Raw genomic sequence first — 18,063 nt, forward strand, 5'->3', positions numbered from 1 at the left:
TACTACTGTGGGGTTTTTCTGAAATTATGACACGGGCACAAATTTGTTAAGTGAAGGATGAAATTCATGCCTCTGAGGGAAAAAAAAAAAAAGAAGAAAGGTACTTTCCTGGCCAAATCTTAAATCCTTGCTATAACACACAAGTTAATAAAGATTAAAATTACTAGGATGTTTTTAATATGGGCAAGCAAGGTGGGCCAAAGTTTCTTATCTTCAGTGCCTTCATTCAGTGCTGTAAAAGCTAAAATCTTTCCATTCCTTCCATGACACAGATTTCTAGAACTGTAGGACTCCTCAAAAACATGGAAAACTCAGAAGATTGAGAGGATTTACAGATAAATGTCACAGTAAGATAAACAGTTATTCCTTCTTTTTATATAATTTTCCCATGATTTGTCTTAGTAAAAGCTTTCAAATTAACTATCAAAACTGGAGTTGATGCTATGATGAGGCCTAAAAATTATCTTTATGGAGTATCATGTCAGAAATATGAAGATTTGACTTTCTCTTATCAGTAGATGTTCTGCTACAAATAGGGAGTATTCAAGGACAAAGCACACAACCAGAATACTCAGAGGAACACTGTGCCTGTTAGTACTATTCTGACATCTTGGAATAGCTTTTGTTCTGTCTTGCACCGCTATATCAAAACACCCACCTACATAACTCTGTGCAATTCCTCCTCTAGTCATAGTCATTAAGGAGATCTTGAAACGGGTACAAAAGAATTTTTCTTTGTATGGCCCTGATTTCTGAACACTGAGGTCAATTTCATCTTCCATTTCTTCCCAAACTTTCAGATTGTCTTTTATTTAATCTAAAAGTTCCCAAAATGCCTTTCAACATCAACTTGCTATGACATGGAAGGATATTACATTTTTATCAGCTAAACTGCCCCAGCTGGACCAAACCATTAAAGCCTCAAAAAAACCCCAAACTGACCAAAAAAACCCAAACCAAAACAGCAACTAAAAAAACCCCACAACCCTCCCCCAGAAAAAACCTCAAGCCAAACTAAACAAAAAAACCCAAACCAAACCAAACAAACTTCCCCTTGACTTCAACTGAAAGTGTTCACAGCAGCTGTATAAGAAAGCTTGCACAAGAATGATTCCAGACTACACTGAGCTTTCTGAACCAGCTTATGTGGGAAGGTACCCTCTCATTTGATGTTGACAGACTTTATCTTTGCTCTATGCAGGAATTCTGCCATGCAGACATCTCAGATGCACAGCTGTTCTCAAATCTTTTCAACAAACTGGTAGAAAGACCTGCTTCAGAATTGCAAGGACAATCCCATCTTATCTTGGCCAAACACATCTGTGATGACAGATGCTTCTACTCAAAGATGGAGAGCTCATAGAACAGTGTCTGAGAACTCAGGGCATGTGATCTCTGTAAGGGATCAGAGCCATCTGCCTGCTGTTGAAAACAGTAATTCCCACAGTCCAAATGCTGACAGACAGCTTCATAAACACACAATTTTTCTACAGGCAGTGTGGACTTCAGGCGTTTCTAGTGTCAGAAGACCACTTATTTTTGTGTATACATCACTCAACTGTATCAATGACTTGGTACCTACCAGTCAGCCTAAATTCAGGCCACATACTCTTTCATTTTTTCCAACAAGAGGTGAAATGCACCTTTCCACTTATCTCATTGCTAAAGACAATCTTCAGCTTGAGTGAAGGAAGAGGCTTTGCATCAATGACAATCCTACCACATGATCAAGTTATTCTGGTACTTGCACCAGATGGATCCCAGGATCACTTCTCTGTTCTACACCACACAATGTCATGAATTACAGCTAGGTTATCCATCTTTTATACCTAGCAGAACTAATACGAGCCAAGTCTAGCAGTCTTGATGCTAACTAGTTGCTAAAGAGCAATAAACAGTTTCTTCTACAGTCCTTATCATTCTGACTCACAGGAAAAACAAGCCTAAAATAAAAAAAAATAAAGACTAACTTACTAACCAAAGTGGGAAAAATGTCTTGTTATGGTACTGTAATACCAGGAAAAAAAATAAAATTCTCTTTGTCATTAGCTTACTATTCACCCATGAAATAACCAGAACATTTCTGCAATTCTCTAAAAATACAGTTAGCAATAAGTTTTTCTCACCTGACCATTTGATTTTGACGTGAAGAGCTGGTAATACCCTACAATCCAAAGCATATATTTTTCCTAGTTTAAGTCATCATTTCTGTAGATTTCTACCATTATCATGAAGCCTGGACACGTATCTTCTGAATGCAGCCTACATCTGTGCAGCTGTAACAACTTGGTTAAAATTATGTTTCTAGCAAGTGTGAAAAGGCACAGTGTGACAATTACCATGTACAGCATTGAACCCTATCTAGCAAGTGCCTTTTAATCCATCTCTTGGCCAAATGTTTGTCATTGGAACTCTCTATATTCATCCATGTGACAAATATTAGTCACTGTCTAATGTCAGGAGCTGAATGAAATTAAAGCTAGGATCAATTGCTACACCAGGTTTTCATGTTGCTTCTAATTTCTGTGGGATCTGTGACTTAGAAAAGATAGGCCAATACTGCCTCTTAGTGGAAGGACAGCTGACTCAAAAGGTGAAGTGAATGCTGGTCTGTGGAAATATACTGGAATACTTCAAGTGCCACACAGACCCTCAGCTGGCAGCCATCAGAACTGCAAGGGGGTAAATGAAAGACTATTGCAGTCAAAAATGTTTAGTAGTGATGATGATGATGATGATTATAATAATAATAATAGTAATAATAGTAAAATAATAATAGTAATAATAGTAAAATAATAATAATAATAGTAAAAAGTACTTCTGAGCTTTGGCAAACTTCTTTACCTCTTTGGGGAGAAGTACAATTCAACAGAATGCTGGTAGGACTTGCTGGCCAAAGCAATCTTCTTTTGTATGTGTGAGAACTAGGAATCTACATGGACAACCATTTGGAAGAAGAAAACAATTAACAGATACCTGGCAACATTAGTGGAAATAGTTCCAGGTGAGACTTAAAAGGAGCAGAATGTCTTAAATCACCTAGATTTCACCAAGTCAAAAGACCTACTTTAGATTCCAGGAGTGTTGGAGCTGTACACTGTCATTTATTGTCTAGTTAGGTATGTTATAGAACATTAAAAAACCATTAACTAAACTAAGTACAAATTTGAAGCTGTTAGTTATCTAACAGAATTAAAGAGGTACACTAACGTTGAAGAATACTTAATTAACATGGTAAAAATTTGCAGGCAGAAAAAGATCCACTAATGCATTTCTCTTTTCAAATTATGGACCACAGACCAAATACAAATGAGGGCTGCCTCAAATAGGCACACTCCAGAATTTGCTGTCATTCCCGAGCTATATAATCCTTCTGTGAATAATACCATGAGATATTCTTTGAGTAGTTAAAAATGTATAGCTAACATTACAGCCAGACTTGACAGTTTTCCTCTTCATGAAGTAGCTCTTTCTAACTACAAAATTTGTTGCTTCTCTGTTTCTAAAATTTCAATAACAATGGAATAAATTTCACAGAAGAAAGCTGATAAAATTATATGTGACAGCACATCAATATATGCATTTGATTATGAAGTCTGTTTCCTTCTAGTCTTACTTGCACTGTAACCATTTTTCTTCCTACAAAACAAATGTTGAAGCATTTCTCACAAACAGATGTGGTCATTTGAGCTTGTATGGTTTTGGTTGGGATGGAGTTAAATTTCTTCATAGTAATTTGTATGCTGCTATGTTTTCAATTTGTACTGAAAATGGTGTTGACAACATATCAGTGTTTTAGCTATTGCTGAACAACACTTACACAGCACAAGGGCCTTTTTGCATCTACCACCCCACCACTGAGTAGGCCAGGAGTGCACAAGAAGCTGGGAGGGGATACAGCTAGGACAGCTGACCCCACCTGACCAAAGGGATGTTCTACACCATATGGCATCATGCTGTGCAATAAAAGCTGGAGGAAAGAAGAGGGAAGGGCAGGGTGGAACATTTGGATTTATGGCACTTGTCTTCCCAAGTAATCGTGAGATGTGATGGAGTCCTGCTTTCCTGGAAATGGCTAAGCACATGCCTGCTATTGGAAAGCAGAGAAGGAATTACCTCCTTTGCATTGCTTGCAGGTGCAGATTCTGCTGTACCTATAAACTGTCTTTATCTCAAGCCAAGAGCTTTTCCACTTTTATTCTTCTAATTCTCTTCCCTGTCCCAGTGCAGGGGAGTGAGAGAGTGGTTGTGTGGTACTGAGGCTGACCATGGAAGTAGAACCACAACAGAGCTACAGCATTCAGCTGAACACAACTCCTATCACTGATGACTGCATTTTTTCTTATAACTGAGCTTCTGTTTGGGTTAAGTCTCTTCAAGCAATTTTAAAAACAGATCTCTGCATGAATTTGGGTATTACACGTGTACTTTAATATAAAAAAGCAGGATGAAATTTTGAAACTGGTATTCACTGCCATATTCATAAATAGCCTCACAAACAAGGAGCTGGCCTCTTATGCAGTATAATATTAAATCAGAAGGCAGAAAAGAGAAGGAGTGGCACAGTGGTTCTGAACGGAATAATTTTGAAACATTACAGGGGTTTTTTATGCATGTTTACCAAATTTCTATATAAATAAGTAATACAATTGGAGTGCTGAGTAATTTCAGGAGATTAGTGATAAATGGGCACAAGTTTCTTATTCAAGATAAAGCTGAGGGTCATTATCCTCAGCTGGTCATTAATCCCCATGAAATGACTGCTATTGAGATAGTAATTACTGCTATAATGAAAATGGGGGGAAAAAAGCAGCATGACATTTTTCTTATGAAGCTGTCAGTTTCTAAAAAATTCATGTTTCTCTCATGACCCGATCAAGTTGCTTGAATCATTTTTAACTCTTTGTACAGTTTATTTGTCCTACTACAATTTTCATGTCATCACCTCACTTAAGGTTTGGTTTCCCATCTTACATTCTTGGAATTTCAGAAGGGCACAGCAAGGGGCAAAAGTGATGGGAAAGAAAGACATAGCACATACATTTCCCCAAACCAGAAAATAAATAAAACATATTTTCAGAATTTTCTCTATAAAGTGTGTTCCACAGTGAGATAGAAGATTGCATTATGATGTTATCTAGCTGTTTATTCTGCATTTAATAGTGCTTTTAGCCATAGCACACATCCCAAATCTTTGATCTAAACCAGGATTCACCTTGTAGCCTTACAATATATGGAACTGATGTCAATGTCAACTTGGTCAGAAAACATGAGAAACTTGGCCCTAAAACAAAAAACATCTTTAAACATTTGCAATTTTGCAAATCAAGTTTGTGGTGTTTTGATGTGTCTTCTAAGGAGTTTTGAGCCCTTGAAGTTCTCTTCCTTCTCATTTCTACTAGAAAAGCTAGAAACATAGTATGAGCTGAAGGGAAGGCAACTTGTTCCCTGCTAGAAGCACTGTCATTCTGTTTCCACTGCAAAAGACCCACACGTGCTGCATCATTACAAGTTAGAAAATGAAAAACTCAATCTAAACCAAAAGCTTTTAACATAACATAAATAAGTTTAAAAATAGTATTGCCCTACATATTGCTAGAGCAAACAAGATACAGATATTCATTACTCTTACTACTTTTTTCTGAAGCTCTTCTGTGAACACTTTTCTAAGAAGTGGATCTCAGGAAAGCCACAGGATGGATTGAGTTTCTGCTGGAAAACTTGCAGTCACTTCTGAAATGTCTCACTGTATGTAAAGAGGAAGTAGAGCCAGGCTCAAAACAGCTTTAGGCAAGAAGGGCTCATGGGATGTTGCTGTGAGGGCTACAAACCAATTACTTTGTGATGAAATAAAACCAGATAATGGTGGACACCGATAAGTGACTTGCAGTGCAGCTCAGGAAACTGATTTGTTCTTCTAGCTTACTTATATTGTTTGGAGAGTTTGAGGTGAAGCCGAATGATTTGTGTCTGCTAGCCAAATGAATCATTCAATACTGGACAGCTATTGAAACCGGACTCTGGCTATTTGGAGAGAGTGTGAGCAGCAAATAAAAAAAAAAAAAATGTTTAAGTTCTTAAAGCTCTGAATGGCACTGAGCAGAGCACACTTCAGAAAACAGCAAGTTCTCTGGAAATATAGACATATGTCTGCCAGCCAAGGCTAAAGCATGGCCTGTTAGTTTTCTGGAGGAAAAAAATGTAAGTTATTTGGGAGTAGAACATTGCCTGGGAAACAATTAATGTTATAGTTACAGGGGAACCAAACATAATTGTGCATCACAGCAAATAATAGGATTCAAAAGTGTACTAGGTTTGCATGGACAGGTTTTGGTAGTGGGGGGAGGGGGGGTGGAGCAGGCTACTGGACTGGATTCCATGAGAAGCTGCCAGAAGCTTCCCCCATGTCTGACAGAGCCAATGCCAGCTGGCTCCAGGACTGCTGCTGGCCAAGGCTGAGCCAATCAGAGATGCTGAAAATGCCTCTGTGACAAGAGATTAAAGAAGGAAAAAAAGTTATTGTTCAGATTTAGTTGTGCTCAGAGAAGAGCAGGGTGAGAGGAATATGTGAGAACAACAACTCTGCAGACACCAAGGTCAGTGAAGAAGGAGGGGCAGGAGGTGCTCCAGGCACTGGAGCTGAGCTTCCCCTGCAGCCTGTGGTGAAGTCCATAGGGAAACAGCTGTGCCGCTGCAGCTCACAGAGATCAGTGGGAGTGCAGAGATCCCCCCGCAGTCTGTGGGGGAGATCCACACTGGAGCTGGTGGAGGATGCCTGAGAGGAGGCTGTAAACCCATGGGAGGCCTATGCTGTAATAGGCTCCTGGCAGGGCCCTGAAGACCCATGGAGAGAAGAGCCCAGACTGGAACAGGTTTCCTGAAAGTGACCCTGTGGGGGACCCAGGCTGGAGCAGGCTGTTCTTGAAGGACTGCACCCCATGGAAAAGTGACCCACATTGGGGCAGTTCGTGAAGAACTGTATCCCATAGGAAGGACTCAGGCTGGAGAAGTTCGTGGAGAACTGTCTCCTGTGAGAGCAACCCCACACTGGAGCAGGGGAAGGACTCCTCTCTCTGAACAGTGGCAGGAACAACCTGTGATGAACTGACTGTAACCCCATTCCCTGTCTCTCTGCACCACTTTGGGGGAGGAGGTAGAGCTCGGGAAAGAGAGCTCTCTCCGGGGAGTGGTGGAGGTATTTTTAAGATTTGTTTTGCTTCTCATTATCCTGCTCTGATTCTGATCAGTAATAAATTCAGCTAATATCCCGAAGTCAAGTCTCTTCTGCCTGTGACAGGAATTGGTGAGTGATGTCTCCCTGTCCTTATCTCAATTCATGAACCTTTTGTTATATTTTCTTTCCCCCACCCAGTTGTGGAGGGGAGTGACAGAGCGGCTGTGGTGGGTACCTGGCATCCAGCCAGGGTCAATCCACCATAAAAAGCATAGTAAAAAACCAAATTGCTGGTGACAGGCCAACAACAGGGTTGCAGTAAGACTGTCTTGTATCTGCCAGCAAAAGCCAGGACATGCTATAGTGATACATATGCAGTGGAGTTGGGCAAAATCTGCAATAGCTGTTATATGCACACCATTAACAAATCTAAGCAATTAAAATTAAAAAAAAAAAGAACCCAACCGTATCTAGACAACATACAACTTCACTTCTGAGGAGATTCATATCTATGAGATTTCACTACATTCCTCCAAAATTCACTCCAAAAATCAATTTTGTCTTTGTTACAAGTCCCATGAAGAAAACACAGATCAGCACTGATTGTGGATAACATACTACTAGTGCTGCTAAAGTTACGTGACTCAGGGGAAACACAATGTGCTTTCCAATTTCCCAGTGCTCCTGTGAAAATCAAAGACATAGCACATCCACCAGTGTGATTAAGGATGAATGTCCACAGGCCTTCTCCAGACCCCACATATGTGTGCAAATGTACTGCCTGTTCTTTCACCCATTTCCTTCCGCAGGATAAACACAGCATCGAAAAGAATTCCTTATACTACACTGTCTTCCCATGTAGCTATGAAGAATATTCCTTTATGTCTCCTTTAAAATAACATTTTTAAAGATTTAGAATCTTAAGTTAGTTTTCTGCAGAACAGCTACTCCCTAAGGAATTCCAGCACAGCAGGAAAAAAAAGTAGTCCTGAATAAATCAGAAAAAAAACCCTGTTTGTTATTTCACTGCTGTTAGTCCCATGTGCATTTCTATGGCACTCATATGTTGAAAGTACTAGCATATGTGCCTGCAGTCTTGAAGCATGCTCTACATTTCAGCAATTACATTTACTGCAATAGGACCCAAGGGAATGAAATGAAGTTGCACTGGGGGAAGTTCAGATTGGACATCAGGAAAAGGTTCCTCACTGGTACTGGCTCCCCAGGCAAGTGATCACAGCACCAAGCCTGTCTGAGTTCAAGGAGTGTCTGGATGATGCTCTTGGTCATACGGTTTAGTTTTAGGAAGTGAGGAGCAGGGACCTGGATTCAATCCTTATGCATCCTTTCAAAATGGGATACACTACCACTGATTTCCTTTAATAGATACCTTATCTCTGTAGTAGTTCTTGTAAAACACTGAAATCCATATCCAGCATACACCTCCTTCATTGCAGTTAATTAAAGTAAGACACTTTTTATTAGTCTGTTTGTGAGATGAATGCCCACACTACTACAACACATTTGTACATTTATAACAGGACATGGTAGACCTTGATGTCTTTTTTTTTTTTTTAATAAGTTGTGCGATTTTTTTTCTACAGCATCAAATCCTGGGAGCTTGTCATTAGGGCAAAAATTTTGAGATACTTGAAAACATTTATAAAGAAGTTTGTTAGACCTCATGGCTGAAAAAGTAATCTGTAAACATAATTCAAGTACACCCTAAAGGTTTAAAGATTAAACCATTATTTTATTTTGGGAGTGTTGAATCAAGATTTCCAATACTTTGAGCTGGCAGCTGCAAGACACTTGCAAGCTGAAATACCAATTTAATGAGTAGCCTATAGAAATATTCAGACTACCATTAGAAAATTTTCAAGCTTGAATCATGCTAAAAACTTTGCAGAGATAAAAAATAACTGAAAAATACTGCTGAGGCACCAGGAACTATAAATTTTTAAAACCTCTTATATTAGGGAGGGAAAGGGGTGGGGACAGTTTGTTTGTTTGTTTTCAAAAACCTAACTGCAGTCTCCCAGACTTTAAAATGGTGACTAATGTAAAGACCAGAACAGACTTACTCAATTAAAGTAGTTAATGTTTTTTTGCACTAAAGATTATTTGAGATGACAAACAATAGGATAGCCGGTGAAAAATATAACAAATGCAAGGCTTATAATGACATATTTCTTATATTTTCTTTCTTGTGTAAAAATTTTCCTGCAGGAAAGATATACCATCTTGAGGACAAAGCATTTTCCTAGTTTCAAAGACCACTGCATTTTTTCATCCCCTGCTCTTTTGTGCTAGTAACCACATTGGTTTTTGTGCTGTACTCAAATATTTTGCTAAATATATCAGCTTTATCCTTAAAACCCTGTAATGACAGAGTATTGAAATAAAATATACTTCTATGTAATGAACCTTTTGTTCAGGTGTGGGTTTATGTGGGGAAAAAAAAGTGAGGAAATTGCTGCCATATTGTACTACTCTTTCATCTGAATGAAGAAAACAGATGTGGCCAAAAAAAGCTGCCTAGATTAGCTAATAAATCCCACATACATTTCTTCCAGTCCAAGCATCCATGTATTATAATAAACCACATACTGCATTAAGTTTAAAGTGAATTGCAGTCACATAAACAGGAAGACAATACATTTGGGTTTAGCACATCATAATTAACTTTTTCTTTTTAAATTGGCTAGACTGACCTGTTAGAAGAGAAACTGTAATAACCACTTTCCACTAGAACCTCTTCAATTAGTCTACAAGTTAAAAGAACTTAATTTCAGTGAATTATTTTCATTAAAAGTAATAAATGAAAACATATAGGTACATATACAGCTTACCTGCAACTGCTGATATGTCATCCCTTCTGCCATGCCAAGAAGTGCCAAGAATGCCTTAAAGTGAAAGGCAAGTAATGTTATACTATTGAATTTGGGATTTATGCTCCCTTATCAGTTTCTTAGCAATTCCACTACAAACATAACAACAGAGATGCTTCATGATCAGTAACTCCCACTGAGTACAATGACCCCCTCAAGAGGTGGGGTCATTTTATGGCATGATACGAACGTTTGATGCACACACATTATGGAAGTATTCTAACCAATGAAAAATAATTTAAAGACTTTATGTAACAGAACTCAGAAGTGCAACTCTCTTATTTTTTTCCACTTACAGTAGAAATTTACAGTGGAAAGGGCACACAGCCAGCAGCAATTTGTGAAGACAAAAGTATTGTCTGCAGGTTAAGAGATTCAAAAATTACAGATAATGAGCATCTCAACAAATTGCATTATCGTCTCTAGGAACAAAATAATGCTCATATTTAAAGTGATTGTTAGGGACTCATTTGCTACTCAAATATCACCCTTGACACTTAGCATTAATTCTGGTTTTTCCATTAAGCTGTGGAAGAGATATGCTATTTTCAACACAAAGGCCATCAAAACGAAAGCTTCTCACTCTTCTCTCTGGCACCACAGATTTTAATGTTACTGTATCCTCTAGTCCATGGATTGCAACATAGCTTTTTCTGTATTTAGAAGAATGTAAATGGCACAATGACATTTACATCCTTCTTTGTGCACATTTCCTTTATGTCCATTGCACAAAAAAGTACATGATAAAAAAAGTCTCTGAACCAGGAATTGTAGTTCCCCACCCCAGATGATGCCACAGCTTCTAGGTTTGATTATACATGGTGTTTATGATTTGTCTTGCTGAGTATCACTAGTCCAAAGTATAATGCAGTGGTAAGCTGCATTTCTTACCATGAATTAAACAAAACAAAACAAAAAACAACCAAACAAACAAAAACCCCAAACCAAAAACCACCAGACCAGAAAATCAGTCTAGTCAACATAACTTTATTGTCTTTAAAGACTGATCTTAGAGTAGCAATTCCTTCTGCTTTGGTACCATACACTTTATTAGAAATATATATGCCAATATAGAAGTTTATCATGTTTTGTTTACCTTTTCTATCATCTGGAGGCAACATCTTTCCCCCTGAAGAAAGATGTACCCCATGCCAATCTGCTGTGAAGATGTTGGGTTCAATCAGTTCAGGAGAACCTTGCAGCAGCTACGGAAAAAAAAAAGGGAAAAAGGAAAAGAGATACCTGAAATCTCCATCCTCCCAATTTCCAAAACTTCAGACTTCTAGGAGGCAGCTTACCCTTTTCTATGTTTCCCATTTTTGTTTCCCAAAATCAAAAAGTCAAAAGAAATTTCAGGCCTTTTTAGATTAATGAAAAACTGGTGAACACAATTATGAACATCCTACCTTCTTCTCTCTAGAAACATAGAACATCGCAAGCTGCATTTAGTATAAAGCACTGAATTCTCCAGATGATCTGAATAAAATGTAACAAACTACACATTAGTGTGAAGATGAACAGGAAAGTGTATTTCTTGAACCTATGAGAGAAGCAGCTGATGACTCTGGTTTTTAAAATTGTGGCTTCAAGTGAAATTGTTAGCCCATATTTAAGTGGTATAATTCCCGTTAAAGGGATCCCAGCACTCTTGAAAACTCAAGGTCAGTTCAGCTACTTGATTATATGAGCAATGATACTGACATCAAACTTAAAAACATCTAGTTTTGAAAATATCCACTGGTAACCACTCTGACAGGACTATCCTCATGTACAGGAGAGAAATTCCAGTCATGCATTTCTGCAGCATGGTAACAGTTCACTCTTACAGAAACAGAAGAATCTCTGTTGTTGGAAGACCTTTACCCCACCACTGATCAGTGAAGGAATCTTCTCGTCTGTAAATCTAATTAGGTTTTCGACTATAGCATAGTTAAAATCCCATTATTTTAAAATTTTATTTCCAGAAATTGTACAATCTCTTAACAACATTTGCTGTAAGAATTCAACCTAATTCTTTCCTCTATTTAGGTTCCTCCCACTACCTCCAAATGATATCCATGTCACCCAGTACATTTACAGTGTTGTTTTTGGTAAATTATGTAACATATATGGTTATCAATTCTCCATCCTTCTAACTGCACTTTTTGTTGTCGCTTTCTATTAATAGAATATAACTATTTCCTTTAAGGTACAATGCCCAGAATTGCATTCAATATTTCAAACATTTTCAATTTACTACCATTTACTTTTTAAGCAGAGTATTTCTTCCCTTTTCTGCAGGTTTAAATCCAATAGTTTTGAAGCTAACACAGTTTTACTGTTGATAACATTTACAAATAACTTCCTTTATTTCTGAACACTAGAAAATTAGGTTAATTTTATAAAAAACACTTCACTTTTTCTTATCATATTTTTGGGTATCCTTTTCTGAGAACATCAACTCAATACACAATGAGCAGGTATTTCTTAGATTTAGTGTTATGGCTGAAATACAGGAATTGTTTAATGTAAATCCCAACTTGATTTATAGGACAGCACGAAACTGATAGCTCAGAAACAAGCATCTTTAACTACTTTTCTAATGTACTACCAATGTGCCACCTTCCAGGAAGTTTTAGAATCTCAGGTTTATTATTACAGAAGCAAAGGGAGGATCCAGCATTTGGCATCATCTATTTCGTAGCAAACAATGACATAGAAGCTTCCATAATTCAGTGGAAGTAGGTGATCATCAAATTAAGTCACAGAGGAGAATTATGTGTATGATAATAAGTCACCTCAGTCATCAAATTCTAGGTACAATAATATATCTAATAACTACTTTATCATCAATTAATAAATGAAATATCTTAGCTTCAGTTTCCCACACTACACAGATGCCAAGGAAGTACACTTATATTTCTGTGATATTAATACCAATACATGATTGAATAGAAAGAGAGAAAAACTTGGCCACAAGCAGTAAATGGTATACCACACCTTTTTGATTTCTGATTTCAGATTACAAGGATTGCTCTGCTGGCTGAAGAGGGATTTCTTGAATCTCTCAATGATTCTCCTTTTCAAGTTGCATTGCAAAGCTGGAGGAAGCTACATGAAACAAAGAAACATGTCTTCACCATTCAGTTATGCCGGCCATAAAAATGACCCATTCAGAAGTGCCATTATTGAAAAATGTAGCTACACTGCAAAAGGAAACATTGATATCTAGCAGCATGGTGAAAAACAACAGTGCAAGACTTGATTTAGTGGCATACTATAATAACGCTCCTTCGTTTGCCCACTTTCTTAGGCTTGGCTTATCATACAACTCAGTTCCTCTAGCCTTGAAGGTAAACATCATTCTAAGCCCAACACTAGTAACACCAGGTTTGTCTCCCTGATCAAAGTGCTAGTATTTGGGACATTTTTCTACAGATGAAGCACATAGAACATTAGACTAGATTTCATGTTGGCTATAATGAGTCACTCCATCTGAAATGAATGGAATATCAAGAAGCTTAGGCCATCATTCAACATGCATAGAATGGCTTCAACAGGCTCTTTTAAGGTACTTATGGGTCTTAATACAATTCAGAGCATCCTTTTTGCTCAAAGCTTCCTGAGGGAGGTAATTTGCCTTTCACTTGTCTATAAAGCTTAACTGATTCAGTATACTTTTTCCTCCTTTATCTTTTTGGTTGAAAAAGAACACATTTTTCATCTGTATTACAAAAAACAAACAAAAAACCAACCAAGCAAAAAACAACACCAAAAACCCAAACAAAACACCCACAAATCCCACTCTATTGTCCTTAAAGTCTTCAATAGAGAGTCCAAAGAATGTGTTTTCCTTTAAAATAATTTTTGTGCTCCAACAGTAAATATACAGTTTCAGCTGTTGGTCACTGCAATGACAACAACCCCGTCTCACAACCATTCTGTGGTATGTTACTTCCCTTTTGAAGTTATCTTCTATGCTGATTTTATATAGTTGCTTATACCTGCAGATACTGTTTGAAAAGCTATGATTTTCTACCATATAGTATACCCTTTATAATCACTTCATTGATGTAAATTGATGAAGTTCCACTCCACTGAATACAGGAAGTTTTTGACTACTTAGGGAGGGGCTGACCACTAATTATTCACATTCATACACCGGCATAGCACACATTGTAAAGACATTTATCCCACTGGAACAAATTACTGCTCTTAGACAGCTATAAATCCAGAATGGTTTTTATTGGCCTCACAGGAGTCCCGATTTGCTCTGACAAATCAGGGATCAAAGTCACATGCTAAGCACAAAAGACTTCACCAGACAGCTGGTGGCATACAGATTTTTTTGTTACAGACAGATACAACTCTTTTTTCATGCAGATAAGGCCTTATACATCTGCTTTAAGCCAGAAGTTGAATGTTCCTTAGCCTATAAGCAAGTAAAAAAAATTATGCCTTAGAAAAGGCCGACAACATATTCTGAGGATTACATACCACTGCAATCAACTGTGTGCAGTCAATGTACCATGGAGATACTGGGATATTCTGAAGCAGAAGTGGTAAAGAACAAGTCCAGTGCTTGAGAAACTTGGAGTTGCCTCAGGCACTAGTGTTCAATTTTAGATTTTGTTTTAATGAAATCAGTTGTCAGATCAGTTAAAAAAAAAAAAAAGCCAAGTATTTACATAATGCTTTTTACAAAGCTTTCTCTTACATTGTTTTCCAGAGATCACTCTGATTCTTGTTCCCATGGAAACAGGGAAGGCTGCTGGCAGCCAAGAACTAACAGGCAAAAACTCTCCCTTGCAAACTTCAGTTTAGAACTGTCAGCTGGAATATGTAACAGAGTTTAAAAAAACGGCTATGTATTATAAAAAACACTTGACCTCAGATTTGTACGAACATAAACAAGTGCAAAAGAGGCATATGGAAACAGTAAACAAGTACAGGTATGGATTCTGGTTTCTCTGAAACCAGAGAAAAGCTGTTGCTACTGCTTCAGTGGTCAATTCTGAGCCAGTTTTTGAGTTGCTGTTAGTTCTCAGTTCTTGAGCATCCACATTAAAATAACTTGTATTAATTAGTAGGCCACTTGAGAAAACCTTCTTGAACAGCAAGGATAGGCTCACTAATGAGCAGCTTGGACATACTCCTAACATACCATGTAAGAACTGAACTGCCTTATTTCTGGTGATAGGAGAAGGATATGATTTCCAATTATTTTAAATAATGTTTGTTTCCTTTGTCTCTGATAATTTAATTCTTGTATTACCTGTTTAGATAAGCTTGACAATTAAAAAAAAAAAAAAAACCAAAGCAAAAGAGAGGCATGTAAAGCACACTCAAGTTCAGTTATGTTATTCTGTTCTAAACAAAACCAAACAAATTTGGCTGATCAGTCTCAAAAGCCCTAAGGTGATAAACATCACATCCCAAATGTAAATACTTCATTTTGGAAAATGAAAATATGTTTATTTAATAATAGCAAATATTGCAAATAGCTGCATGGTAGCCATCTTTCTGCAGAATAAAGAGTTTCCTATCACATTTTTAGGTGAGAGTTCAAGGTAGATTTTGTATCAGCTCAGCTCCATTTTTGCTTTGGAATCAGCACAAAATAACTTCAACTCTCTCTCACTATGGAGCAGTTGAACTTAATTTTAAAACAAGTCTTAAATTCGAAAAATATCTGACATTTCAAAATAGTGAACATATTCAGGATTTCATCTATTGCACTAAAACTCCCAAGAAAATATTACTATGTATTGATAATTAAAATATAATTTCAAAGTTATTTAGAAACTATTACTACAGAGGAAAGCATTTTATGTACTCTCCATGTCAGTATATGATATTGTCACCTTAAGCAGTCATATTGCTGGTATGACAGAATGTTGTAAAAATACTTTACTGTACAATCAATTTTTCTGAGGTGAGCCACAGATTTTTTTTCATATGACTCAATTATTGCCATCCTCCGCATACTAATATTCAAAGTTAGTCTTTATTTAAATGATATATTTTTAAAGCATCCTGCCATCTGCAAAAATGTCAAGTTCTGTTGTTTTTAAAGAACAGTAACTAAATTAGCAGCACTTTGCAGCAACATCATTTTGACAAAAGCAGATTACTAAAAAGTACAGAATGTCAGAAGCAACAGTAATGCATACTTGAGTGAGGAAGATAATTTTGTGCAGCTGAATAAGAATCTGCTGAACAGGGTCACTGATCTGACGCACCTTCCTTTGTGATGCAGCAATTCCTGCCAATGCTGTAGATGACAAGAATAAAATCAGGAGGGCAGCTCATTTTGTTGCCTTAGTATATTAATAACATGCAATGCTTAAAACCTGTAGATGTAAATACCAAGTTAAAATGCCTGATTTATTTTCTCAGTAATGCTGGGAACAAAAAAAGGATAATTAAAACGCTAAATTTTAGACAATGTAAGTTATAATGTGTTTCAAAAGAAAATCCCTTTCTCTGAATCACTAAATTACTCTATGAGAAAAGCAGTATTAATGTACCTTAACAATTGTTAAAATCTTGTCACATTTATTCAAAAGGATAAATATATGATCAACAGAATTTTCTTAACAGATTTTTTTTTTACATAGACTAACTCAAATTTGTTTTTTATATATTTTGATGTTATGAAATTTATTGCCATTCTACCCTAAGAATTATAATAACATGTCTGATATGGACCATTTCTATGAGGTAAATCCATTCTTGTTTAGGATTTTTAATCTTGTGTATTAAAGTCATACACATTGTCAGGCCCAGAGATTAAATAAAAGCTTATCACCAGACTTCCACTATAAATCACTAAAGAACATTAGTTCACAAAATTATCTTTCCAAGTTGGGTATTAGACCTGGAAGATAAGCAAAGAGCCTTGGCCCAAGTATTGGACTTCAGCCAGAAGCCCTGTACCTCTCTTAAATATAATTATCTCAAGCTACACTTCAGAGGCTAATTTAGATCTGTATTCTAACATTTACTCTCACAGAAACACCCTGAGGATTGTTAAGTCTTATAAGTCTTATTTACAAATTTACAATTTAGAAACTTTCGGGTTTGTTTTTTCTTTTCCAAAGTGATCTTGTGTCAAGATTAAAACTTCTACTGAGAGGGTGATGAAATCCAAATAGCGACATTGACTAGTTCACAACAGAATTATTACCACTCTTTTGCTGATGAATTTCTGTGCTGGCTACTTTAACAAGAAAAAAGATATTCACAAGTTGTACTGTCTAAAGACCATCCAGATCTGAACAGTGCTCTCACAGAAATAGAGTGATACAGAAAACATCCTTCTCTACCACAGGGAGACACATCTCTAGTAGGATCAGGAAGATAACATCATTGCTGTTGCTGGGGTTTTTTGTTGCACTGCCTTTTGGCGAATGCCTTGAGAAAGTCAAGTGAAATTCAGTTTGACATGTTTTCCCTAATCTTCTCTTAATAATCAGTTAGAGGAGAAGCAGCCTTGCATTTCCTTAGAGTCACTTAAAGAAGAATTGGTAAGTTGGTTCTTCTGCTCAAGGTGACAACTGTTTCAATACTTCTATATTTGAGGCCCCAAAAAATAGTGTGGTCTTGCCATTATAACCTAAAAGTCTTCAGTTTTTGTTAGGACACTCATAAAACCTTTATTTCTTTGAAATCTTACCTTTTTCACTGCTCCCTGTTCTGTGGTATTTGTCTCCTCTTTTCCTGTCAATGGCTTGTATTACAAACCGAAAGTAAATAAATCAGGGCCTTTTCTTTTGTAGGTCTTCAGATTTTTTTTTCTCTGAATAAAAATAGGTTTAGAATGATAATAGCAAGGACATAATTTGGATTTCCCTGTTATTCAGCTTAGAGAGTTTTTTCTCTTTTCTAGTATGACAGCAACAATATGAGTTAAAAGTCTAGGAGGACCAGACTTAGTATCTACTTGTAGTGCCTGTGTGCTTCAAAGACTTTAGGAATTCCCATGAAGTCCACACATTCCAGACCACTCCAAGTTCC

The 18,063-nt window shown here is 37.0% G+C and overlaps 1 protein-coding gene across 1 annotated transcript in view; it reads right to left on the bottom strand.

Annotated features, from left to right (window-relative positions):
• Window positions 1-6,361: 6,361 nt before the first annotated feature.
• Window positions 6,362-18,063, bottom strand: part of NEK10 (NIMA related kinase 10) — an 86,478-nt gene continuing 74,776 nt past the window's right edge. The window contains 7 exon segments of the mRNA XM_069004781.1: window positions 6,362-6,485; window positions 9,889-9,958; window positions 10,020-10,065; window positions 10,067-10,080; window positions 11,162-11,270; window positions 13,045-13,155; window positions 16,218-16,318. Coding sequence (XP_068860882.1) covers window positions 6,362-6,485; window positions 9,889-9,958; window positions 10,020-10,065; window positions 10,067-10,080; window positions 11,162-11,270; window positions 13,045-13,155; window positions 16,218-16,318 — 575 coding nt within the window.

This window comes from Aphelocoma coerulescens, chromosome 2 (genome assembly GCF_041296385.1).
Source record: "Aphelocoma coerulescens isolate FSJ_1873_10779 chromosome 2, UR_Acoe_1.0, whole genome shotgun sequence".
Taxonomy (NCBI): Eukaryota; Metazoa; Chordata; class Aves; order Passeriformes; family Corvidae; genus Aphelocoma; species Aphelocoma coerulescens.